The sequence below is a fragment of the Odontesthes bonariensis genome, chromosome 10, assembly GCF_027942865.1.
Source record: "Odontesthes bonariensis isolate fOdoBon6 chromosome 10, fOdoBon6.hap1, whole genome shotgun sequence".
Classification (NCBI taxonomy): domain Eukaryota; kingdom Metazoa; phylum Chordata; class Actinopteri; order Atheriniformes; family Atherinopsidae; genus Odontesthes; species Odontesthes bonariensis.
Genome location: NC_134515.1, coordinates 23,837,010 through 23,863,960, shown reverse-complemented (window position 1 = coordinate 23,863,960; position 26,951 = coordinate 23,837,010). Strand labels below are relative to the sequence as shown.

The following is a 26,951-nucleotide window of genomic DNA, read 5'->3' as shown; positions in this document are numbered from 1 at the left end:
GTTAATTCTTTATTATTTTACACTGAACTATATTTACTCCCTTCATATTTGAAACAAGCAATCGTTTAACACCATAAATATATAGGAATGTGTAAGGAGAGAAAAACCCTGTTTCCAGAAAAGTATAAAAATGCAAATCAAAACAGATTTATATATCAAATATCAAAGAATCAAATAAAAATAGATTAACAAAACAGTGACAGCAAATCATTTGTATTTTATTTAACTGAAAATGGACAGCATATTAAATGCTGAAATGGAAAAGTTTTGTTTCTTTTTTTTTTCAATTATGCAAATAAATAATTGGGGAGGGGCTGTCCACTCTGTGAGCGTACGTGGGCAAATAACTCAAGACTTTTCCTAAATATTGTTGTACACTGTTTATCACTGCATTCATAATGTATATTAAAGATGTTCCCTGTAAAAAAAAAAAAGAATACATTTCACGATCCACTTGGTAGTTGACTCCGGAGGGTGGCGGTAAAGGGTTCCGAACTGCGGCCTCTGCTGTTGAAAAAAATAGGAAATCAAAGAAGAGGAAGAAGACGAAGAAGACGGAAGGAGAGGGTCAGGCCACGACCTGCTACGATTAGTTGCTAATAGGTGGTGCGGAGAAAAAGGTTACATAACATCGAAAATTGTGACCTCATCTTAGTTTTTGTGTTCTATAAAGAGAGGCTCCTTGAAAGGAATTGTTTGAACAGCATATTAACCGTGATATATTGACTTTGGCACACCATTTCATCAATTTCAGACGGTAACGTCATTGTTTGCTAATTAAGCTAGCTCGTTGCCGCGGAAATGCTGTTAGTGGCCATGTTGGCTCTGTAAACTGAACGCCTATTTTCTTCAACAAAAAGCGATCTGCGCTCCTGCTGTCGTTTCTGAGTAACTGGATTTCAAATCTATTTTCAGTTAACTACCATGTGCGCTTATTTGTGTCTTTAGTGGCAGTCTATTAATCGAAATTTCTAGTAAACGGGCCTCGAAATGAGCAGAGTTTGAAACTACGAGGATGAAGCCCATGAACGTGGCTAGTTAGCATTAGCTCAATGTCGCGTTAAACGCTGTATGACTTTGCTGACCTGTTAAATGTCACCGAGCTTAGTTTGAATCTGCCACTTAAGGATTTAGGTCCTTATTCGGATATTTTGGTCAATCGATTTCTTGTAATATATATATTGCGGAAATCTGAAAGATATTAAGCAAACTCGTTGAAACACTTAGCCCTCTCATCGTTAGCATCGGCCCTATTATTTTTTTTTTTGCCTTTTCACGGTTCGTATGTGTATGTCAGAGCAATGATTGTATTTTTTTCTATTGTGTACAGGATCAATATGGCCGATGACTTTGACGTTGAGGCCATGCTGGAGGCTCCTTACAGAAAGGTGGGTTGAGAGTTACAGAAACTAGGCCTGCATCACTGATATAATCCTTTGTGTAACTCTATATTTGCTGTTGTGAAGAAGTTTACTTGAATGTTGTGTGGTGTGATTGAGTATTAAAAACACAATACAGAATTATAAATAAATCCACATCTATCTCTCTTTATAGACTTCCCTAATGATATCTCACCTCTACTCCCATGAATTCATCTTTGATTCCACTGTGAACTGTGAAAAAAAAGGAAGGTAGTTATTGCGCATATACTGATGTACTGTGGTTCACTTTAGGAGTAAAAGAGATTCAACCTAGATCATCCAATCCCTATTCGGTTGCAACAAGGTGAATGTCAATGGTTCATAAGCGCATCTTTACCTATCCAGCAAAGGAGGCAGTATTCAGATTTACAGTCTGCATCTCTCTGCTGGTCCAGAACGTTGAGTCCTTCTCATAAAGAGTTAAGATTCTTCTCATTCAATGGAAAAAAGTTGTTTTCTCACAGGTATAATTTTGTCAGCTTTATGTATTTTAGCTATTAACTAATTCTCTCTTGGCAAGTATGTGTCTTTAAACTTGCTTGTATTTACTTGATGATACTCAGTTGTATTTTTGACTACAAGTGACAAACCTGATTATTTTGCCCATATTCTGGTTTTGCTGTGCAGTGTAGATTTTTCTCCCTTTTTTTTTCCGCCCGTGAATATGAATACTGCCTCTTTGCCTTAGTCAGCTGTAATGTGAATCAGCTTCTTGATTTTATTGCATGCTACACAAAACCACATATGTTAATATTTCAAAATGACTGTAAAATAATACTACTATCTAGTGTCATTGTTTTATTAAAGTATGCATTTAAAGTAGTTAGTATATCCTTCTGAAGTCAAAAGGTTGTAAGTATTTGATAATGCATACTACAGATAGTGGTAGTGTAACAGGTGGCTGATATGAATCTTTTTATTTATTTTCTTGGGCGTCAATATTACTAAGAAGTGTGAATCCCTGTTTGCTTCAGGGCAAGATGTGTGACAGAGGTGGCATCGAGCTCTTACAGTCCAAGAACGAAAATGGGTGAAGATCACTGGACTGACACCAACCACACAGGATCTCTTTTAGTGGCCATGGGCCATGCGTGGTCACATGATTAGGCAAATAGTGGCATTGGTACGACCTGTTAGAGGGGGGAAATGGTGGAGATGACCTGACAATTGTCAAAGCTTCCTGAACTCTGCTAATATGTTGGAAACTCCCTTAACTTTGCATTGTTGCATTAAGTACTGAGCAGCTTTGTAAAATGTGGGATGGGAAGCTATTGGGGAGGTGGAAGCACACTGTCCAGACTTGACAGTAGAAAGTTTGTATTATTATTATAATTATTAATTGAATATATTCTGCATTTTCTCTTGTCCCACCCCACCCCCTTTTTACCTTGACGACTCTAAATGTTTCATCTACGTCCTCATGATGTTCTTCTATAAACCTTGCTTAGGATGAGAACAAGTCCTCTCATGCCAACGGACACGATGACCACAAGAAGTGAGTTTTTAATATCTGATGTTCAATAATACAAATTCAATGAATGATTTTTATCATAGTGTTGTCAGAAATGTCTTTTATGCAATAATCTGTCGGTGAAATACAGATAAACTTTAAAACTTGCTAGCTTCATTTGTGAATCTTATTTTTTCTTAAGTAGTAAAGCCAGACATATTCATATCCTATCAGAATTTGACCAGCGGCTTTGGCTTATTTCTTATTTGTGCTGTATTTCAGGAAAAGGAAGAGCCGAAGCAGGAGCCGAAGCCCAGGCTCAAAGAAGAAGAAAAGCAGAAGCAGAAGCAAAGACAGGAAGAAGAACAAGAAGAGGAGCAAGAGCCGAGAAAGAAAACGCAGTCGCAGCCGAGAAAGAAAACGCAGCCGTTCCCGCAGCAAGGATCGGTCTGGGCGGTACAAAGCACGCAGGAGCCCCATGTATGTGAATTCTTTAGCTAAAAGCTGCGCATGTGCCCTGTCAAACCTTTGTTACAGGCTTCTTTATAGTTACTGCAGCTGTGTAACCAGCGTCTGACCTCACAAAGCTTAATGTTCAATTGATTATTCCCTTATGAAATCATGGCTGGAGCAGAGTCTGCAATGAATTAAAGTATATAGATATATTTTTTCATCCTGTTCACTTAACAGACTTAAACAACTCAGTTCCTCCTGTAATGCATCAAACAGTTTTGAGCTGGTTTGAAAACAATGGTCATTTCTGCTTCTTTCATTTCAGTCGGAAACGTTCCAAAAGCCGGAGCCCTGTGAAAAAAGAGAAGAGTCCTGTCAGGTAAGATGAACTCTCAAGGTCATTTTGTACTGTTCAACAGTCGCATTAAAATTAAAACACCTTCTTAGTTGTGTTTGGAGATGTAATGCTATTTTAGAGCTTAACATAAAAGTTTAAGTATGACTCATTTGGGAGAAGTTGTAATGCTGTCTGAGGCGTTCTAGTTTAACTTCTTTTCTTTTTTTTTCCCTCAAAGACAACCCATTGACAATCTAACACCAGAGGAGAGGGACGCCCGCACAGTGTTCTGCATGCAGCTTGCTGCGAGAATCAGAGCTCGAGACCTGGAGGATTTCTTCTCAGCTGTTGGAAAAGTAAGCTGATTTTCCAAAGTTGGCACATAAAAATCCACCAGCGTTCGCGTAGAAACGATCCCTAAAATTGTGACCGTTTTCCGCCATAGGTGAGAGATGTGCGAATAATCTCTGACAGAAACTCTCGGAGATCGAAGGGTATCGCATACATCGAGTTTGTAGAGTCGTCATCTGTACCACTGGCAATTGGACTCACTGGCCAGAGGCTTTTAGGAGTGCCTATCATCGTCCAGGCCTCTCAGGTATGTATCAGAAAAAGCCATGCTGGGAAGTGTAGAAAAAGTGAAAGTCACTAGTGTAATGTCTAATTAAATTGGAATTAAAAAATTCCTTTATTTTTATTTATTTATTTTCCCTGTTCATTGATTCAAAGCAATTCAACTTGCTATGTGTTTGCAGGCAGAGAAAAATAGAGCTGCTGCTGCAGCTAATAATCTACAGAAGGGCAGTGCAGGTCCAATGCGTCTGTACGTGGGCTCGCTGCACTTCAACATCACTGAGGAGATGCTGCGAGGGATCTTTGAGCCTTTTGGAAAGGTGAGGGAACGTGCTTCACTCTGCACTTTAATCACATTAGTGTGGATGCATTTATCACAGTCTTCTGTGCCGCTGTGCTTTGTTTCCAAAGATTGAAGGAATCCAGCTCATGATGGACAGCGAGACCGGGCGATCCAAAGGATATGGCTTCATATCGGTAACTGGAAGCTGCTGTGTTTGATGGGGCTGTCGTGTTCGCTGGTGGGCACCCTCTAAGTGTTTTTCTCTGTTCAGTTTGCAGATGCAGAGTGTGCAAAAAAGGCTTTGGAACAGTTGAACGGCTTTGAGCTGGCTGGACGTCCCATGAAGGTGGGGCATGTTACAGAGCGCTCGGACTCATCAACAGCCAGCTCGTTCCTGGATAACGATGAACTAGAGAGGACTGGTATCGACTTAGGCACAACAGGGCGTCTACAGCTTATGGCTCGACTAGCAGAAGGTTTGCTATATCTGACACAAGTTGTTTTTTTATTTTTCTCCCAAATGATCCCAATTATCGGTCGCTGTTAAGCAACACCTGCGATTTTTTTCCGTCATAGGAACTGGTCTGAAGATCCCTCCTGCCGCTCAGCAGGCTCTACAGATGACTGGATCCATACCCTTTGGGAACATGGGTGCTCCATCAGGTGAGTTAATACGATGCAAAACGGTTGGTGTTTTTCCTTTTGCGAAAAGTCTGACGGATCAATACTCTTTTACAGTTCCAGCTCAGAGCCAAGCTTTGAACCTCCCATCCCAGCCCCTGGCCACACACTGCCTTCAGCTGTCCAACCTGTTCAACCCACAAGCGTAAGGACATGGTCATTCTGTCAAGCTCGTTTAGACTTAAATTCTCTTTCATGTGCACAGTGAGAAATTTCGTCCCGTTCTAGGAATATTCTCAGACCCTGAGCTCATGGTTTCTAATGCTCATTGCTATCTTTTCAGAGAAAACGATCCGGGCTGGGCCACCGAAATCCAAGATGATGTGATTGAGGAGTGCAACAAGCACGGGGGAGTAGTTCACATCTATGTCGATAAGAACTCCGCTCAAGTAAGTCAAAGCATTCGGTTTAATTCAAGAGTCTGTTCACCCCAAAGTACGTCATCCAAGTTCAGACCTCAGGTTGAAAATTGAAATTCAGGTTTTACAATATTTTCCACTTCCTCTTGCAGGGTAATGTGTACGTGAAGTGTCCCTCTATACCCGCAGCAATGGCAACTGTAAATGCACTTCATGGGCGCTGGTTTGCAGGTATGTAGGGTAGATCTACCACCATCAATGGAAAGTTGGCATCTATAAATGATTCACATTCATTTGTTGTTGTTGTTTTTTTTTCGCCCACCAGGTAAAATGATAACTGCTGCCTACGTTCCTTTACCGACCTACCACAACCTTTTCCCCGATTCAGTAACAGCAAAGCAGCTTCTAATGCCTGCGCGTCGATAGTCTGAGACTTGTCGAGGAGAGTCTGTAAATACATAAGTTTGCATTCATAGAAATGTCATTGAAGCAGATGCATTGACATTAGTTGGCTGTGTGTAATAAAAGTGGCCTCACATTCACCATTGAAATGTAGAAACTTTTTTTTTTTTTTTTTTGAAAGTTACTTTTCAAATTTTGTGGGTTTGTGTTGTAAACTACCACTGAGAAATATCTCCAGGTATCTATTGGTCTGTATGTTTTTTAAATATTACCGTCTTACCTGCTTGTTAAAAATCAACAGTTTTAGATATGAATACATTGCAAAAAGTTCCAGAAATGTTGGGTTAACGGGCCTTAAATGCCAAAAGTATATCAATGTCAATAATCCTTTGTAACTTTATACAGCCATAATTTCTTTCCTTTTTTTCTTTATTTTGTATGAAGGCTTCCAATAAATTTGGCGACTTCACAATTTATTTTGGTTTTGTCCCCGTTTTGGGGCATTTGTCAATCCAGGTTCAATTTGAAATGCCTCTGTGATTAAAGTCTTAATTGCAGCATTGGACCCCTGTTTCTCGCTCGAGTCATTTTGATACTTTGGACTAGTTGTGTTTATACCGGTTGGCTCGCTGTCGTTTTATAAAATGGGAGACGCGTACGAGTCAAAGTTGTAACTCGCTCATAGCATTTGCTGTTGCGCCTACTCAACTCATTTTACACAAAGAGATAGAAGTTAGGACCATATTTATTTCTGAATTTACGTGCTGGGGCTGTGGTAAAGCCAGCCCTCATGTATTATGTACTCGGTTGTATGATTGCTTTTCAGAGCTGCGTGAGGAATAAAATCGTGAGGTACCAAAGGTTCTGCAGTATACCATGTTGGTTTATCACTTCATATTATTACACATGACTTTATTCATCCCTGAGGGGAAATTAGGTTGTTATAGCAGTCCAGTATATTTGAATACAATAGAATAAGATATTGAGGTACAAAAAACAAATGCACAGAATGGGACAAATAATATGATTATGTAAATAGAATGTGCTAAAAGATAATATTGTATAAATGTGTTATGTAATATCAATATGGTTTATATTAGCACATGATATGAAATAAATGTTCCAGTATTAGAAGTGGAGTGTTGACGTACAGAGTGCAAGAGGTGACAGATTTAGTCCAGTTCTGTAATAGTGGTTCTGACAGATGAGTTGTAAAGTGAAAGCGGGAGAGAGGAGCGATTTCCTGTTGTTCATTACAGCAGCAGGGTTGCATGAGTCTGCTGAAGCTGCTCTTTAGTTTGAGTGAGAGGGATTGTCAGTGGTTTTGCCAGCATCCTGTCCTCCTCCAGGGTGACGAGCTTAGAGCCAACAACGCTCTACTTTCCTGACCAGTTTGTTGGCGTCCTTTGCCTTGATGCTCGCACCCTAGACCACAGCAGCAAAGAAGATGGTGCTCGCCACGACATCATGCGGCATCTTGTTGCAGATGTTAAATGACCTGAGCCTCCTCAGGAAGTAAAGCCGGCTCAGGCCCTGCTTGTAGATGGCCTCCGTGTTAGTGGACCAGTCCACTTTGTGACCCAGGTACCTGTACGCTGGTACCATCTCCACATCCGTCCCACCGCTGCAGACAGAAGGCAGGGGCTTGTTCCTCTTGAAGTGCAGCTGCAGGTGGTTCTCCCCACACCACTTCATAAAGCGGTCGACCAGGTCCCTGTATGCAGCCTCCCTCCCACCCTCAACACACCCCACAATGACTGTGTCATCAGAGAATTTCTGCAGATGACACGACTCAGTGCAGTACTTAAAGTCAGCAGTATATGCGGTGAAGAGCATCGCAGTTCCCTGGGGGGGCCCAATGTTACTGATCAGATGATCAGACACACAGTAGACACAAACCGTGGTCTGCCCGTCAGATCAGACCAGTTTGGCCTTCAGCAGTTGATGGAGCAGATGGTGTTGAAGGCGCAGGAGAAGTCAAAGGACATGATCCGGACTTGGCTTGGGAGGAGTAGGCCTTCTGCAGCAGGTGGATGATTGCATCATCAAACTCCACATGGGGCTGCAGTCTGAGGTGTGCCAGGACCAGTCTCTGCATAACCTTCATAGTGGCAGGCCTCTGCTGTTGGGTGGTTAACGTGCATATATGCGTCTGATGTCATGATGTCAGTGCATGAATCTCATCTTGTTTTACTAGCCTTGATTAATCAAAATGCAGGTGCATTTTCTTTTCCCTTCAAACAGTCATTGCATTTGGATCTTTAGAGATTCATGTTGCATTGTGGCAAAAGTGGGTGGTAGAGATTGCATGTGTTCCTTTTACACAGCGTTGCACCACTGCACCCCTCACATGAGCATGTTTTAGGGGAGCTGCCTGACTGGTGATTTGCTATTCTTTATCCATTTGTTAGTTTTGAACATTTGAACCAGACTTGGGGGGTAAAAAATAAAAAAGGAGGGATTTTTTATTTTTCCCAGGTTGCAGCATTCGAAATTCTGTTTGGAACCCCCACCACAAAAAAAAAAAGTTTTCAGAGTGGTTGTGTTCATTAGGCACTTAAATTTAAGGATGTTAAGTACACCTGAGGGTTGCTTGTATTTTCCTTTTTTTGGTATGGTAAATGCAGAGGATAAAATGTTAGCCAGACAGTGCAACTATACAGGGATTCATAAAATGTTTTGGAAAATTTTTCACTTAAAGCATTTAGCCTAGAAATACTAATTCTAAGTAATGCAATAAGGGTTTTGCAAACATGCTGTAAAGGAAGTGAGATGTGAATGCGCCCTGCCAATTATTTCAATACTACATTTCCTTAATAACTTACAACATACATTTGGAGACTGTTTTTTTTGCATCAAAGACTTTAAGCTCAAAGACAAACTACCAGAGCATTCTGGTATTTCATTTCCCAACAGTGTGTGAGATACTGAGTGTGAAAGAAGAAAGAATCTTGGTTTTATTTTATATGTCTGGCAAAGAGAATGTGTCAAAGGTTTTAACTATAGATCAAATGTTTTATGCATCTGACCCAGTCGTTTATAAAAAATAAATAATTAATACATTGTGCTCTGAAATTGTGAAGGCACTCCTCTGAACTCACACTGCACTGGTGTGCTGAGCAAAGATGCATTTTAAATGGATTTAATGTTTCATAGCAAAAGGTCACACACAGAAAACCAAACAGACTGTTGAGTGACTTCCAGGACCTTGTGATGTGCAGATGCAAGTAAAACACCTCAGACTTCACAATATGCAGAACACCTTTACAAAAACAACAACAAAAAACAAAACAAACACCAATCAGCCATGACATTAAAATCACTGACAGGTCAAAGTAACACTGCTCATCTGTTCTGCTGGGAAAACATGCATGTGGCCAAAACAAGAAGGATACTCTCAGATATTCTCTGTCCACACTGACAGGTCAGACCTCTTTTGGTGGAATGAGAACAACATACTTAATATCTGGCAAATGGACATAAAGTTATGGCTGCATATCTCAGTGGTGCTGTTGAAGCTCAGGTCGCTAATGGAAACATTCAGGGCCAAAGTCCAAGTTAGGTATGTATGTTCTGTACTGCTCATCCCAGTGAAAAAGGGGTAAATGCAAACATTTAGGCAACATATTATCACATTCGGTTGAAAGAAAAAAGAAAAAAAATAATAATAGTGAGCTCGGCAATGACCGAATTTCTTTCTTTTTTTTTTTTTTTAAATCTATTCAACTGACAAAAGCTTACTAGGACGAGTTATTAATGAGTCCAAACTAAGGATATATTTCTTGTTCTGTTTTTTTTTTTTAAGAGGGAAAGTACAGAGACCAAACTTTTACCCCACCTGCCACAACAGAGCACCTCAGCCATTTCTTTGGTCCCTTGCTTATTCAAGATCATGTCCAAACAGGGAAGAGGCAGTCAGAAAAGGTTTTACAGCTGAGAGCACACCAAGCTGTACGACAGATGCATTTACCTTTGGCGTTTAACAAATGACATAAGACAGGTTTAATGCATACACTGGAAACTTTATCTTCTAACAAAAGATATTGCAACAACAAAATAGCTTTAACTTCAGATAACTTTTAACAGCCTACGTAATCCACAGATTAGTTTCTTTTCTTTTTTCCTCAAAATTGTACTGAACAGTCTTCCCCCCCTCCTCTTCCAGAACATTGCTGACACCTGGGAAAAGAATGGCATGGTTAGGTCATTTGATGGAAAATGTCTCCTGCCAATTAACTTTGCCTAAAACACAGCTGTGCAGAGCCTGTTGACCTCTGTTTGTTGACCTCAGGAGCATGATGTGACTGAAGGGGTTTCCAAGGGTAAAGAGCAAGAGTTCTTTCAGTAAATACTGTAACTTGAAGCAAGCATTTGCTAAATCATTTGGGATCAGCAAAGATGTGGGTTCAATTTTCCGAATAAATAAAAAGAAAATAATGAAATTTTCCCTTTCAGATAATATAATCGCGCAATCCAATCTCAAACAGAAACCACTAACAAGAACAAAAAGAAAGAGCAGCTCAGAGGAATACACATGCAACACAATTCTGGAAGATTTTTCTGACATTTATAAGAAACTTCTACTGCTACTTTCCGGTTGTCCTGTCACAGAAGTAGGTGGTCCCTCAACGTGCAACTGGGATCCAATAATCCAGGACACATGTTGGCACAGAGTCTGAATGGGGCGTGAGCTTTCTAAATCAAATCTGAATATAATCATGTTTGTAATGAAAAAGCTACTTTCAAATCACACCTGAAGTAACTGTAAATCAGGAAGTTCCTGGGATTTTTCCAACCGTGGCCACTTTTTTCATGAAGGCAAATTTTTTAATAGACAAATATTTTTGCAGTTGGTCTTGATTAAAGGGGACGTTTTAAGATAAAAATACATCATACAATAAACATTTTCATCATGTCCTTTAGAGAACATGTTTGGGTGTCTGAAGTCACGACCAACTGAAAAAAAGAAAAAGAAAACCAAAACAGAAAACTGGCACTTTGTTCTGTGCCGCCAAGGTAAAAAAAAAAGTTGAAATCTGTCAAATCTTCAGTGTCAACTTATTTCACTTGTCATGTTCCTGCTTTTGGCCTCCACCTCCGAGCCCTGCAATGAACCCAGCTTTGCACAGAAATGCCCCGTTGTTACACCGCTACCTACTAAACGGTTTGCTTTCAAAGTTACATTCTGTAATGCGGACAATCCGCAGCTGTGTGGATAAGGCATCCGGGCAGACAGAGACATTAGGAGCAGAGCAAAGGCAGAGGGATTGCGCTGCTTGGCAACAACAGATGGTGTAATTCTTGACATGTGAAGGAGAAGATCTGTACTCTGGATATAGCTGTGAGTTTACATCCATATTATCAACTAAGAGGGTTCACCTCAGTTCTTTTGGTAGCAGTGCATATATTAACTGCACCACTGTCGGTCTTGCTTGTGACGTCAGCTCAATCACTGTTAAGCTACAAACCAAAATCCCTAATACGCTCATGATGATCTCTGGAGATTTCCACCACGTCTACCTCTGTGCTAGACTTTAAACTTTTCCACCATTAGTCAACAACACTGCCAGAGATGCATATAGTTCCTCTGCTTCTCCTCCATTATTACAATCAGACCACAATCCGATTCCCATCTAAACCCCAACCCAAAAAATAAATAGTAGTCTCACATTTATTCTTATTTGCATGGTGCTTCTAAACAAAACAAACAAACAAACAAAAAAAAAAGTGGATGCAATTTCTTTTTATAAACTTGAACCGATACTCCAGAAAGAGCATTTTTGCCAGAGCCATCCGGCAGTCTTTCTATAGCTTTAATATGTCAACTCCAGTCTGTGGATGTTTCACAGACTGCAAAAAATCACTAAATGAAAGCCAACCGTCTCATTTCTTTTGGAGACACGCTCACATGACGCCACAGCCCTCGGAGGAAAAATCCCAGACCGTTTCCTTCAAATCGCGGAAGTTGTGTAATCAACAGGGCTGTAAGGATTTGAGAACATGTTGCTGACCTGAAAGGGCTTCACTTCTTTGGGGAACACTCTTTGGCCTGGTGAGCCTGCAGGACAGCAATAGCCTCATCCATCTGCACAAAGGACAGGAAGGAGACAAAGGAGTACGCTGTTAACTTTAATCACCTTATCAATAAAATAAATCTAAGCTACAGCCAACACAATTGCAATATAAACAGTACACGTGGCTCTCTCCAAAAGGTAACCCCACAAGTTCAACCATCAGCACATCTGCATGCTCGTTTAAGTCAAGCTGCAGCATACAAACATGGGAGGGGAAGCAAACTATTGACATCCCTCCCATTTCATTAAGTGTGCAATTTCCAATATTCTATACAAACAATTTTTGCCAAATCCTAGACTTTCATGAATTAGCAATAGTTTAATGATTGACTTAATGTAACCACCAGCCTCACAGATACTAAAAGCTCATTTTGGAATTTTTACCAAAAATAAATAAATAAATAAATAAAGGCTGCTGTAGAGCTCTGCAAAAGTTTAAAAAAAAAAAAAATAAACTGTTCACCGCCTCACAAATTGGTAACACACAAGAATGATAAATGTCAGTCAGGGTTGAACATAAATATGCCTTAGAGTTCAGGGACTCCGGTGACTCCAGCATGTGCAGCAGCTCGGAATTGTCAATCTCTAGCAGCATCCCAGTGATTTTTCCAGCCAGGTTGGGATGGAGGGCATGAATCAGCGGGTACAGTCGCTCCCCTGTGCGTGACAGCAGAGAGAAGGAAGAGTGAAAACACATGCACACAAACCACCTCAATATGCATCGAGGAAAAAGCAGAATTGAGCGATGCCAAACCAAGAAGCTGTTTCTGGTCCATGAGCGGAGCTGCAGCCAGCATAGAGGCGGTGAGCGGCTCCAGGCCGTGATGGTGCACGGGTGGCTCCATTACGGGTGCAGGAACAATCTGGGTGCAAAACAGTCCACTGAAAAATTGATCTAATTATAACTTTACTTTAGCCTACACGCTGATGGGGCATTATACCCATTTCATTTTCAAGCAGTGAAAAACCCAGTTACTGCACCTAAAGATTTTTGAAGGGATATTCTATTCATTCATTTGAAATCTATGCCCTGTATTTCCATTTAATGCCATTTTGGTGGGTGATTGATTGAATTTCAATCTGCCTTTTTCCTCCCGAGACAACTGCCCATCCTGTAATGTCCTAACATATCCCATAATGCTTTATAATGGACTCCCCTGTTCGTGTTCCCCTTGGCTGCTCAGAATAAGAGAATGAATACAGTAGAGCACAGAAAGCACAGAAGGGTACCTGTGGTCTTGTCATGGGTGCAGGGACAGTAACAACATGCAGAGGGTTCCTCACTGCAGATGAATACTTGTACTGACTGCCTCTGGGTGCACCAGGCACGTCAGTGCGCCCTCCTACAGTCTGAGTCCCAATGTTATCTAGAGAGAGACGTTACATGTGTCGAATAACAGCATCCACATTAATGGAACCGTTTAGGAGAATGGAGCACACTGGTGCTGTCGTAGTTGGTGGTTAGGTACTTGTCTTTTGGTTGGAAGTTATGATGCGTGGGGCCTGAGTGGATGCCTGTCTGACTGTGGTAATGGTGGTCGATCCACGACGAGGAACAGAACCACCAATAAACTGGGTCGAGTAAGGGCCTGAAAACATTAAGACCAGATCTCTGTATTAACCTGTCCGTACAGCAGATTTAATTAGATCTAGATGTGGTTTCAATAAATTCACCCTGTGGTCTCGGTGCTTGTCCTGTCCAACGAGGAACTGGTCTCACGTTACTGACAGCACTGTGGTTGTAAAAGGAGCGAGTAGGAGGCTGCAAAGGAAGGCGTGTAAATTAACCACTGGATCACTGAGTTTTTGTAAGTGCAGACAGAACACAAACTGTAGCATCAGCTGCATATTAAAGTCAAATTAACATTTCAATGGTTTGGATTTTTTTAAATCATATTTTGATGCTGCATTTGTTCAAATTAAGTTCTAATTGGTGGAGATATATATATATATATATATATATATATATATATATATATATAGTTAGATATTACAATGACAAAAAAAAAATTCTGGCTAAAAGAAAATAAGCCAGAATGCAGCAGTGCAGAAATATTTTTCTAATACCACAAAATATCAAAATGCACCAAAAAAAAAAAAAAAAAAGTCTTATTCCCTCTTTTTCCCTCTTTACTGTCAATGTTTAAGCCTCCATACCTGCGGTACAGTCATGTAGTATCCAGACTGGTGGTATGAGTCAATGATTGGACTGGTCATGGTTCTCAGGGTAGCAAGTCTCTGCATGTACTTATTGGTAAGAATGGCTTTACGCTCCTCCCTCCGCTGAGCCAGGGCAACATACAACGGCTTGGTCGCGACAATTCTCCCGTTCATCTCAGTTACTGCTTTTGTAGCCTCTTCAGGAGAAGAGAAGCAGACAAAACCGAAGCCTTTGCTTTGGCCACCATCAGTCATCACCTGAAGTTCAGAGACGTTCAATGTTATTGACACTAAACCAACAAAACAAGGTCTTTAAACACTGTCCAAGCTTTTGTACTCCTGATTCGGAGATGCACAAGTTCGGTCCTGAGCAGTCAGCAAACAAAAGGTCGCACATGACACCCATCAACGGTTTATGTGGAATTCATTGATGATATTTTTGATCGTTAGATGTCATTACTTCATTGTGATTAGCTTTTCATAATCTGTACAAACATTACCTTTGCACTCGTGATGGTGCCATAAGGGGAAAACTCGTTCCGGAGTCTTTCATCGTCTATGCTATCATCCAAGTTCTTCACATATAGATTCACCCCCTGTTATCAGAGAGAGTACAATTTCAGTTATCTTTAAGCAACTATGGGGCAGGAATACATTTTTAATTCTTTTTTTTTTTTTTTTTTCCATTACGTAAAGAAAAAGTCAAATGTTTTGTTGAATGTGTGAATCACATTCCCTTAACATCCGTTCTGTCTAGCTCAGAGATTATTCCCCCTTTAAGTAGAGCAACGTTAAAATAACTTCCTAGTGAGAAACTTCAAACACATGCTGGAATTAACATTTTGTTGAACGGGCATCTTTAAATTTTCAGTGTATGTTAAGGCATTGTTTATATTAAAAACAAAAAAACAAAAAAAACAAAAAAAAGACCAACCCACGCTGTTTAATAAAAAAAGATCTGATAAATCCTTCTATTGTGAACAGTACTGAACCTTTTATGAGTGGAACTAACTCCAAACGACCCTCAAACGTTCCAGCTCACATGTTTTATAGTTACTACACAGCAGCACCTGATAGCGTTGGATGCGGTCCTGTTTGATCTGGTCAAACTTGCGCTTCAGCTCCCCCTGGCGCTCCAGGCGCTTCTGAGCCCGCCCAGCGTAGAGGACCTTCCCATCGATCTCCTTTCCATTCATTTCATCAACAGCCTGGGTAACGAGAGTGAGTCGCATCAACATGTTGCCTTTAAAGGAAACCGTCACACTCCCACACACATCCCATACTTTGCGATACGCAGAAATGTCCCCCCTCTCTGGTCACTGTGCTGCCTATCAAAGTGCAGGGCTGTTGGATTTGTTTTTGGAATAAATGTAAACAAATGAGAGCAAAGAGGTCCACGTTAAAAGGTTTCTTACTCGGCATGGTTACATGCAGAGTCTGACCTGGTCATTCAATTGGACCGTCATCCTCATCCTAGTACACATGCACAGCAGCAGAATCTAATCCTAAACAGAAGCACATGGCTGGTGCCCCGATGCTTTGGACTGTGAGAGGAAACGTTTAAGCTGTTATTCGGTTTCTCTGTGGCAGATCAATGTACGTGTATGTAAAGCTCAATTCAATCCAGAGGCCATCTTCACATAACTTGAATGGTGGTTTTGTCAAACGATGTTGCTTCTATTTATAAAAGAATAAAATAAAAAAAATAAAATAAAATAAAAAAAACAGGATTTTATTAGAGCAGAGTAACTCAGAGCCTTGATATGAACAAACTAGTCAGAAACAGATCTACCTGAACTCTCCAGCAAAGTCCAGATAAATGATTCAAAGAGTAAAGCTGGTCAAATAACCATTACGGAAGTTTTGTGGACTTCAGAGGCAACTTTACTCTAATATACAGTATGCATATAAAAAAAAAAAATAAAAAAAATGATCCAACTATTTAATGGAAATCCAGCTTCGTCTTATCAAGATGCAAGACATCCAGATTAAATTGAATACTTTATTAATCCTAGAGTAAAATTATATTGTCACAGTATCAAATAAACATCTAGTATTTACAAAAAAAATAAACAAACACGTTAACGACAAATAGAGAGACATTAGGTTTTCATCTCAATGGATTCCCAACTCCAGCCACAATCATTCTAAAAATGATCCGTCATGTTTTTCATATAACTTTCCCAGGTTTGTCCCGTCTTGTCCCCTGACCCCATCTCTGGGGTTCTCAGTGGCTGTAGCTCCTTGCTGACGACTCACTCAACACGCGGACCCTATTAAACAAGTTGGATAACCAGATGGAGACTGGGATGTGTCTGCGAGCCTGACAATCACATCTTTGGAGTGTTCACATGTGGCGATTAATTAATGATAGCCAATGGAACCACTCAAAAGGTAAGTTGAGCTAATATTTGAACCAGTTAATAAGTTTAACAAATCACATAGACAGAAACAACTCAAATTGGATGACAATTGTTTTTTTGTTTTTTTTTTAATAGGCCAGTGATAGGTTTTACTGCAAGACATACGTAAGCTACTATTTTTAGCACAATTTTCTTGGCCCCTGGAATGCCATGAAAACACCAAAAAAAGCAGCCATGCAGCAGTCCAACAAACGCTTCTCTTGGTGGTTTCCGGTGACAGAACACAGAAACTTTGCACACATTACCTTCTGAGCATCCTCATGGTGAGCATAGTTGACAAAGCCAAATCCTCGTGAACGGCCCTTCTCATCTTTCATCACACGCACACTGAGAGTCTTCCCTGAGAGAGGAAAGAAATCCCCAAAACAAATTTAAAAAAAATAATAATAATCATGAACTCAGCCATAATGATAAAACTGTTTGCCACTGATCCAGGCAAATCGATTTATCCAGGAGAAGCAAGATTTCTTACCAAATGCAGAAAAGACCTCCTTAAGCTTCCCATCAGTGTAGTCTTCTCCAAAGTTTTTGACGTACACGTTGGTGAACTTCATAGCTTTGCTGCCAAACTCCACCTCTCTTTCCTTGCGTGACTTAAAGTGGCCAACAAACCTGAAGAAAGAACCAGACCCAAGAAACCGAGAGGACAACAATTCCAGGGATGAAAGAGAGGAAGTCAGTTATAATATTTACTGTCCACAATGTGGATGGTCCTATTTAGATTAACCGCGCAGCTTAGAAATCACTACTCAACAATACATAACAGACATGAAAAAATAATGAAAGTAAACTTCAGAAAACTTAAGATCACAACATTAAAGAACAAATCTTTTTTCTGCTTCCACCATGAATAAGAAAAGGTAAAACACTGAATGGGCTTTTAAATCCATACAAAAGTGTAAACTGCTTACACCTAAAAAGGACAATACAAACAAAGGGGACAAGCCTAGACACAGATCCTACCTAGTCGCTGACCTAACCTCCAAGAACTGACATTTTTTCCACAGGAAACGGTCTTGTGGGTCGATAATGCCAGATTCCAACTGTTTACCTGCCTTTCGACTGAGACACACATGGAGCGGCATCTTTAATCATCATCAGTACTCATTAACAGTTTTAATAGGCAATATTCACAAAATCTGCACTACTCTTTGCCTAAACTATTTTTTTTTCAAATGGCTTTTGGTGCCAGTGTTTGAAAACTCCAGGTCAATCAAAGTGTACTCACACTTTCCTGTCATTCAGCAGCATCCCATTCATTGTTTCAATGGCGCGGTTTGCAGCCTCCTGAGTCTCGAAGTGAACGAAGCCATAGCCTTTGGATCCTTTCTCATCGCAAACCACCTACAAAGGCAAATGCTTTGTATAATACTAATTATAACATTTTCTTGTACAACTAACCATCTGCTAAACTCTGTAAAAAAACAGCAACTTCATTCAAAGCTGACCCAAGCCAATTACCTTGCAAGACAAAATGTTGCCAAAGGCTGAGAAGGTGTCATAGAGTGCTTTGTTGTCAATAGACTCATCCATGTTCTTGATGAAGATGTTTCCCACACCGGACTTCCTGAGTCCTGGGTCACGCTGAGACCACATTATTCGAATTGGCCGACCCTTGATGACATCATAGTTCATTGTATCAAGGGCACACTCCGCTGAAAAGAAATTAAAAAAAAAAATAATAATAAAAAAAAACACCTCATTGAACAGAAGGGCCGTTTTAATCCCATTTGGCAACAAGAAAATTAACTCCATGCAGGACTGAGTTTCTAGTTTTAATGAAATACCAAATGGATTCTATTCCACAAACTTAACTATTGAGTGTGTTTGACACATAAAAGTTAACTTCATCAAGAGCTTAAAACTCAGATTGCTTTTAGGAGTACTTCCGCAACATGAAAACATTTCAGGTTTATTCCAACTTGCATTCGGACCAAAGTAACCAAATATGATATAGGATGTTGTTTCTTCGATTTTATGACTTACGTATACCCTCACCGTCAACTCTGTCTATACGTTATGGTCTTCTGCCTTTTTCTGATTTGGCTCTGAGCCAAAGTGTTGCCTTTTGGGTCGCATTGACAGTTGTTACTTGTAGTCTCTCAGCAAGAGTAGAGTAATATTTCTGTATTTTAGAATAACAGGTATACTTTCTACGATCTTGCGAGAAGCAAAGTCATGGCCAAATACCCACCACATAAGCAACTTCCGAACCAAATTTTCTAAAAAGATCATTGTCAGCGTTGATATGTGGTGCCACAGTGCAGCTCGTTTACCCCATTGAGTCAATTGTAAGTGAATGCAGAGGGGGTGCTGTACCATCAGCTGGTTGCTGGAAGTTTATGTAGGCGTATCCCAGAGATCTGCGGGTAATGATGTCACGGCACACACGGATAGACATGATGGGTCCAGCAGGAGAAAATTTTTGGTAAAGCATGGCCTCTGTAACATCAGGGTGCAGGTCCCCAACATACAAAGAGGCAAGAGGATACGCTTGTCCACTGCTGTTCATCTTGCAACTAGATCAAGACAAAACGTGCATTTAAATGTCTTTATGAATTGTGAGCAGCCTTCAGTTTTAGGCTATGAAAATAAACATTTTGTTAAGACACACCAACACATTCATTCCGTTTCTAAAAGCAAAAGCTTAATTCTTTGAAGTAATGGCAGTTCAACTAAATTGCATGTGCGTTTATCAGACTGTAAATGCAGATGCAAGCACGCGCTACCTTTGTTCAAATCTGTATGCTGAGTTGCACGCGCGAATGCATATATTAAAAATATTTAATTAAAATATGAAAAGAAATGCCTGGCCTTTGCTCCGTAGATTTATTATGATTAAATCTGTATGCTCCCTTAAACGAAATACAATTCGACACCATCACAGACTAATGCAATCCAATGTGACTATATATTTAAATCAAAACATTTCTGGCGCAAAAGTTGAGCAAGGAAATGTCCTTGAAAAGACAATGTCGCAGGGCGACATTTATTCCAATGGAACCTAACTGGTCAGGCTAAAAATGTTTAGGATCTTGATTTGAAACCCATCTACTTGTGTTTCAAGGATAAATATATAGCATAGCAAAATTAAACCTGATAAGACACCGAAAAGAAAAAAACAAGTACCGCCTTGTACGCCTGGGAAAGGCCTCGGAGGAGGGGAAAGGAAAAAAAGAAGTTAAAACGAATTTTTTTCATTAAGGAATAAAGTTTTATCAGCTAACCATTTATGGCACAACTTTGAGTTTAGGGACGGGGAGGGAATACTGGGATTGACCTCTTGCGAAAAACATTTCTAAGCTAAATTTGAGTCGTATGCACGTCACAACTAAGCTCTAAGATGTACCAAAGGAGAAACTGATTAAACCCACTAGATGAACTTACATTTAACGCGAAGGTGTCGGACTTTTCAGTGCAGCGGCTTGTGAGCAGACTTCCACATCGGCGTGAGGTTGTTTTGATTTAATTATCACCGTCGAACACCTGCACACCTCCTCCGCACAACAGTATTTCAATTAAGCTGTGAGAAGGCAGGGATTGAGAGGGGGTGGGCGTCATACTCCGCGATAAAAACTAGTTCGTATTAGCATATTAGCTAATATCACATTTGAAAGGTTGCTTGTGCTCAGCAAGGTGTAAAGGAGTGGTCAATAATTGAAAACATAGCTCAACGCTTTAATACGACTTTTTAATTCATGGAAATTTCTTGTCAGGGCTCTAATGTGAACAGAAATGAAGACGTAATTTGCCTCTTATCTTAAACGAAACTTTATTTCACTGAATGGTCTTTGACACTTTTCCTATTTTTTTTTTTCTTTTACATGAATAGTGAAACTAGAATGGTTTTAAGATACATAAACACAAAGCTAGAATTACACCAACCATTGTTTATCTCCATTTCGTCACTGCTTTTTATAGCTATTCTAAATTTTCACAACCACGTGTGTGCACTGGGTAATAGACTGTTACAGAAGCAAATTTTAGCCATAAGACTTGTCAGTAAAAACAAAGCAAGTAAATACCTGATATACAGACAGGCTTCGTTCCACATTCACTAACTGCATTTTCATCAAGCATAATAATAAACTGACATGTTTTTGTTATTCTCCCCAACAGAAACTTCACTTCATTTGAGCATTGTCAAGAGTAAACAGACCGCCAGCTATAATGTGGAATGGTGTCTTCAACTACAGTAATGTGGAATGTAGTGGTGATGCATGGTATTGTGACACTGAGCCTCTTTCCAAAATGATGACATGCGTTCATTCACCTTCTACAAACAGACCTGGTTTTTGAGGCGATCATTCTCACCGGTTATCTTTTAACAGCAGTGATTCACCCGGCTAAAACTGAGGTCAAGATCTAACCACTTTTTTGTTGTCTAACTCGTTCTATGAGATTTCCCAACAAGCATTATGTTGCTACCTAGAGAAAAATGCTAGAGGCTGTAAGAGAAAGCCAGGCACAAAAACTTTTTGGAGAAAACAACCGTTTTAAGAGGAATATTTTTGCAAGCAGGGTTGATACAGTGTGGCAAGACATTTTCAATTCTCAATAAAAGGTTACTTTAGGTTTTACATACAGATGATAGTCAATCTTGCAAAATACATGGAACCACATTTACGCACATACAATTTCCATTGTACTGAGATCAAGCAGCACCTGAACAGTGAGTAAAACTACAATGACAATCCATACTTAGTTCAAAATAAACAAAAAGGAGCACTGCCGTTTCCAAAAGCCTAATAATGTGGAATGTCTTATGTCTGAACAAATCTAACATGACAATTTAAGGGGTCCCTTAGAACTTTAAAACTGTGAATTTGTGAACATGATCGAGGAGCATTACACCAAGATGTCAGTGTCACAATACAGCCTGCCTCCTTTCTGTATGAGCTCACAGCAGAATTGCAATTAGTTGAATACAGGATTGTAATGTGTCTGGAAACACAAAACTGTTCTAGGGTTGTGAAGCAAATGGGACGCCTACCATCACAGTGTTTGGTGGAAATCAACTGCCAGTTTAATTACCATACAATAAAACCTGTAAATATCATGAGGAATCACAAATAAGAAAAGTAACAAAAAGGGATGAAAAATGCACAACTAGCTGGGACAAAGGAATTTGGAAGGACGATTAGAAGTCACAACACCCCCCTCCCCCCCCAGAACAAACGCACAATCTTTCGCATCCACTCACACTTGCTCACTCACTACATGCAGACCTACATACAAAGCTGAAAAAAAAAAAAAAAAAAAAAAAAAAAAAAAAAAAAAAAAACAACAGCAACATGGACTCACTAATCAATACAACATGTTTCCACAAAGTGACTGAATCTGCTAACAACTGAAAATTACCCTGTCACCTCACAGTGAACTGAGAGGGGTAAACTAGTTGGTCAGAAGCAATTCAGGCTGCTTGTCATACAGAAGTGGGAGGGGCTGATGGAGTGGAGGGGGATGTATATAAGCTGTCTGTGTTTAAGATAAGAGTGTAGGTGGATTAACAGTGCAATTCCATTAGTTTTCCCCGTCTCCGGTTTCTCCCTCATCTGCCTGGTTTTCTGATGTCCACAGCTGGGAACAGAAAAACAAAAAAAAAAGTTACAACTTCCTGTGAACAAAGACAACAGGATCAGACAAGGACCAACACAAGTGCGGCTTTGACTTACAGTCAGGTTGTCCCTTAGTAGTTGCATGATCAGGGTGCTGTCTTTGTAAGAGTCCTCGTTCAAAGTGTCAAGTTCAGCAATGGCTTCATCGAATGCCTGAAAAAAAAAATGAAAAAACAGAAATTGAACTTGATAAATACAGCTGCATCTGCTTAACACTGTCTGGGAGTGGTTCAGACTTCAATTCTCTCTAATAATAATATTCTCATATTTTCTGACAAATCTATGCCATTTTGCATCCAAGTTCTTAACAAAAACCTTCAAATTGATTTCAAGTAATGCCTTCAGGCTTCATTTCATACCGTCTTAGCAAGGCTGCAGGCCTTGTCCGGGTTGTTGAGGATTTCATAATAGAAGACTGAGAAGTTGAGGGCAAGGCCAAGCCTGATGGGGTGTGTTGGCTGCATTTCTCCCTTGCTAATGTCAAAAGCTTGCTGGTACGCCTGCTGGGAATTATCCACTGTATCTGTGTGGACACAAGAAAGTGTAAAAGATTCATGATTCACAATTTTTAAAGTCTGCTAATTTATTTTGGCCACTTGAGGGCAGCAGAATAAGCAAGGCAAGCACGGAAATACTGTCTGAGCTATCACTTAAGCCTGGTTCATAGTCGTCCGGGAAAGGCCACGGAGAGCCCTCGCCGTCGTCGGAAACTCTCCCGGAGACGCTCTCCATTGCTTGCGTGCGTCGGCCAAAATTCCCATCTATCCGTCGAGGAGACGGAGACTTGCGGTTGTGATTGGTCGGCTAACAACATTTCCGGAATCACTTTTCCGGTTTAGCTCCTTCCTCTCACAACAACAACACCGCCATTTTTGAAAGAGTTTACTGTGTGCCGGTCAACATTTGGTCAAAATTATTTGCATTTCAATATCAACAAGCTCCAACTCCAACAACAGTCTTTCTCTCTCGGTCGCCATCGTTCACTGTGAAGAGTGGGACGACTTTCACGATAGACGTTGCGAGATTAGGTCGTCTAACGTAGCATACGTAGCGACGCCTGCTAATCGGGAGGTGAATTGTCTTGCGTATCCGACATCCCGACGGAGAACTTCTAAAGGTTCAATATCCTCTGCATGACCACGGAGTAGGATTGGCGGATAGCGACGGAGTAGCATACCGAGGCGTTTAGGTTCAACTTACTTCCACACAGTTGCCTCAAATCAAGCTGACATCAAGTAAAACATTAATGGTGATTGAGAAATGTGAATTTTGCATTCAGTCTTTTTTAAATTTGGTTCCAGCATGTCCTGAGAAAATTTCACCAGCTCTTTAGGTGACAATTTCTCTATTGTATTTTAAAACTAATTGCAAAATTGCTGTCGGAAAGTTTAATTGTTCACTTTTATATAAAAAAATTAAAATTTAAAATTTAAAAAAAAAGGGGAAAAAACAGATTGTGCTGGAGGAAAATTTGATAAAAACAACTGAAAAGATAAATATGGTCCATTCTTTTTCCTCTGAACCATTCTAAAAGTTCATGTTGTATTTAGAACACTTTAAAGGCTGATTTACCATGTTCGTAGTTAAATGTACATTGTGATGTACGAACATAATGATAGAAAAAAATTCAAAACAAATCCTGACTTACCCTTTTTAGTATCTCCAGATGCAACCTCAGAAAGGTATCTATAATAGTCGCCTTTCATTTTCAGATAGAACACCTTGCTTTCAGCAGCAGATGCGTTGGCAATGAGAAAGTTGTCCAGTAGCCCCTGAACACAATACATGACAGTGTAAGTGTTGAGGTCACCTTTCTAAACTACACAAAAGCACCGTTGTCATAAGTGCATGAATTAAAACTATTCTTAAACACAAGAGAAGCGTGAAAACCTTACAAGCACATCGTGGCAGATTTCCTGCAGCTCAGTTTCTATCTTCTCCCGGTATTCACGTGCCATCTGCTGTTTTTTGTCGTTGCCCTCAGTCTTCTGCTCAATGCTGGAGATGACACGCCAGGATGAGCGACGCGCTCCTACCACATTCTTGTAGGCAACGGAGAGAAGGTTGCGCTCCTCATTTGACAGCTCCGCGCCTTGCTCTGTCACCGACTTCATGGCTGCGGCCATGTCGTCATAACGCTCAGCCTGCTCGGCAAGCTTGGCCTTCTGTACCAGGTCGTTCTTATCCATTTTCTAGACTAAAGGAAAAGAAAAGGCAGAATTAGTAGTGGTTGTGTCTAGTTAATCAAAACACATGGAGGACGTTTCTCAGTAACAACCCCAGTTATTCCTTTGTAGTCCTAATTACTTTGATACAACATTTTTATTTTATTTATAAGAAACCTTTTTTTTTTACTGTACAGTTAAGATAACTTTTGAAGAGGGCCCATGGCAAGTGGGTCAGCCATACACATCATTTGCTATGCTTAGCTGCTAGCTAGTTGATAACGCTCCCCAATCCTTTCTCGTCCCCTCTGTCACAACCTTATTCTTATAATTCATCAACAATCTGTATTATTGTTAGGTTTATCACGCACAATAGTTTTTTTTTTTTTTTTGGCTTGCTGAGATGTTGTAGTATGTTTTAGTAATCACTCTCAATAATCAGCCAAAACCTTTTTTCGGTCAGGTTTTAATGCCCTCCCCCTAAGGTTGTTAGCAGTACTAGCGGGCTGTGCATTTTATTGCTCAATCTTAATATTAGCTTGGAAATATAGACTGAATTGATTAAAGGTTGCTACCCATTTATAATAAACGGTATGATCTAACTGGATTAGGGAACATTAGGGGTGCTAATCTGTCGTGATAACGCAAACCATTCGGATGGGCTAACATTTTGCTAGCCACCGTCGTCTGATTGCCGCTACTGGTAATAGCTAGGCCAGCAAAAATCAACGGCCAACATAACTTAATAAAACAGGATTGAGATGCTAACGACTATCATTTCAAACGTATTTAACCGGACAAAAGCTAAATATTTTATATCTGTGAACCGCATTTGCGTTTAATTCATTTTCAACAGCTGTACCAAGGCCCGCCCAGGCTGCCGAGCCTGTCAGAACAAAGTGTCATGGAATCCGACCGTCGGTTAGCTCGTTAGCTAGCAGCTAGCCTGCGAGCTAACCTAGCCTTTCACAAACCCAGCTAGCCTTTCGGTTATGATGGCTTCTCAACAGGATTCAACCGGACACGATAAAAACAGCCCTTCTATCATTAAGCTACGAATGAAAATGTAGTATTACCGAGCTATATTGAAGCCCGCGAAGTTGATACACTTACAATATTGATGACTTTTAATCCTGCTTTTTTTTCACTTTCTGGACGATTCAGCCTCCGTCCTCCGTCTCGCTCAGCGTTCAGGGCAGTACCACTTCCGCTACACTGGCACTTCTGTTTCCTCCTTTCTCACCACACATCTGCCTTACGTAATGCAACCGCTGCTCCCGTGTTTAAGACAATTAATGTAGCAAATCTTAAATAATTTCGCTAAAAAAAAAAAAAAAAACGATGTTATTAACTGCATTCTCTTTTTATAATCTCTTTGACGGCGGCTACAGGAGATTTTTTATTTTCTTCTAAATATCAAAAAACGAATAAATCAATAATGAATATTGACATGGCTGCAATGCTTGACATTTGTGACGCCAAATGTGTGCCTCACTGTTTTACTGTACTATCATCTGTTCATATTATCTAGGCTTTAGAAAGACTGCAGCAGTGGATACTCTGGAATAATGAAAGTGTTGATCATTTTTACACGTAACCTATAAATAATCAATAGATAATGATAAGACCACGTCAGGCATGCATGTTTATGTGTGTGTTTTGAATGTAGGTTATGGTAATTAAGAGTTTTCTTTCCCATCCTGCAATACAAGGTCAGAGGCCAAGGTCAGTGTGCTCTTCAGCACACTCCTTTTTTCTGGGCTCTGTGATTGATAAATCAGTTTGAAGCAAGCCAATAGGGGTAACTAACAACATTATCAATTAATAAGCGATAAGACATTTTTATAATAAATTATGTAGTTTCAGAAAACTAAATAACATTTCATTGGGATGACTGTATTTAGTTAAGGTTTAATGGCCTTATATTGTGTTGAAATCTGTTTTTTTTAAAAAGTAGTAGTTATTGTTTGTTGCTATTCTTTATGGTTTTTCAGAGTTTGATATTTTTTTAACAGAGAACTATTTAAAAAAAAATACAGGTGAGCAGTCCCACATTCATGGGTGTATGCTAACTTTGCACCCAAAGGACAGATTTCTCGAATTTTGGATGTGGAATGGAGGGCGTTTGCCTGATCAGGCCACTGGAACTGACCAATCAGAAAAGAGTGAGAAAAGAATATAAACATGCAGGAACAGCTTCCCACAGATCGTTTCATGGGAACTTTTAAGACAAACTACATAGGATACTGAAGGAGGGATGAAAAACTGTGTGACAGTTGTGATGGAACTTTTGACCATCCTGCCGTTAGAATGGAGACATACTGGTTATAGTTAAGATAAAAGAAGTAATCTTCTAGAGCTCATCAATGGCAAAACAGATTCAAATATATCTGAAGATATAAATAGTTAACTTCTGATAAAAAGTTCAAATGCATTGTTAAAAAATTCACACCTCATCGACACTGCCCTCGCCCTAAATTACCAAGTGAGCAAATATTTTTCATTGGAAAAAGTTCACCACTGCTTGCATGAAGCTCCTACTTCCTCCTACT

At 40.0% G+C, this 26,951-nt stretch overlaps 3 protein-coding genes across 7 annotated transcripts; 1 reads left to right on the top strand and 2 right to left on the bottom strand.

Annotated features, from left to right (window-relative positions):
- The first annotated feature begins 518 nt into the window (after positions 1 to 518).
- On the top strand, positions 519 to 6,524 carry rbm39b (RNA binding motif protein 39b). Of its 5 annotated transcripts, none has more exons than XM_075474744.1 (15): positions 519 to 620; positions 1,331 to 1,388; positions 2,870 to 2,916; positions 3,154 to 3,351; positions 3,650 to 3,703; positions 3,900 to 4,017; positions 4,107 to 4,259; positions 4,417 to 4,554; positions 4,646 to 4,711; positions 4,789 to 4,993; positions 5,094 to 5,180; positions 5,256 to 5,343; positions 5,482 to 5,587; positions 5,710 to 5,788; positions 5,883 to 6,524. In XM_075474744.1, the coding sequence occupies exons 2-15, from the start codon at positions 1,338 to 1,340 to the stop codon at positions 5,981 to 5,983; spliced, it is 1,491 nt and encodes a 496-aa protein (XP_075330859.1). In that variant the 5' UTR covers positions 519 to 620; positions 1,331 to 1,337; the 3' UTR covers positions 5,984 to 6,524. The 5 variants fall into 5 exon arrangements, with proteins under 5 accessions (XP_075330859.1, XP_075330858.1, XP_075330860.1 ...); XM_075474743.1 differs by having other exon boundaries at positions 534 to 757; XM_075474745.1 differs by lacking the exon at positions 519 to 620 and adding an exon at positions 767 to 888.
- A 3,559-nt stretch (positions 6,525 to 10,083) lies between these two features.
- On the bottom strand, positions 10,084 to 19,128 carry pabpc1l (poly(A) binding protein, cytoplasmic 1-like). Its single transcript, XM_075474741.1, has 15 exons — positions 18,936 to 19,128; positions 18,078 to 18,271; positions 17,845 to 17,960; positions 17,089 to 17,228; positions 16,862 to 16,956; positions 15,264 to 15,401; positions 14,694 to 14,789; positions 14,191 to 14,451; positions 13,708 to 13,795; positions 13,503 to 13,622; positions 13,264 to 13,400; positions 12,788 to 12,896; positions 12,560 to 12,690; positions 11,971 to 12,044; positions 10,084 to 10,138 (listed from the first exon to the last, which is right to left on the bottom strand). Exons 1-14 carry the CDS (start codon positions 19,126 to 19,128, stop codon positions 11,982 to 11,984), a joined length of 1,881 nt encoding a protein of 626 aa, XP_075330856.1. The 3' UTR covers positions 10,084 to 10,138; positions 11,971 to 11,981.
- A 1,243-nt stretch (positions 19,129 to 20,371) lies between these two features.
- LOC142389733 (14-3-3 protein beta/alpha-1-like) lies at positions 20,372 to 25,627 on the bottom strand. The gene is made up of 6 exons (XM_075474739.1): positions 25,513 to 25,627; positions 24,130 to 24,431; positions 23,883 to 24,006; positions 22,594 to 22,757; positions 22,292 to 22,387; positions 20,372 to 22,196 (listed from the first exon to the last, which is right to left on the bottom strand). Exons 2-6 carry the CDS (start codon positions 24,421 to 24,423, stop codon positions 22,140 to 22,142), a joined length of 735 nt encoding a protein of 244 aa, XP_075330854.1. The 5' UTR covers positions 24,424 to 24,431; positions 25,513 to 25,627; the 3' UTR covers positions 20,372 to 22,139.
- Between the last annotated feature and the right edge of the window lie 1,324 nt (positions 25,628 to 26,951).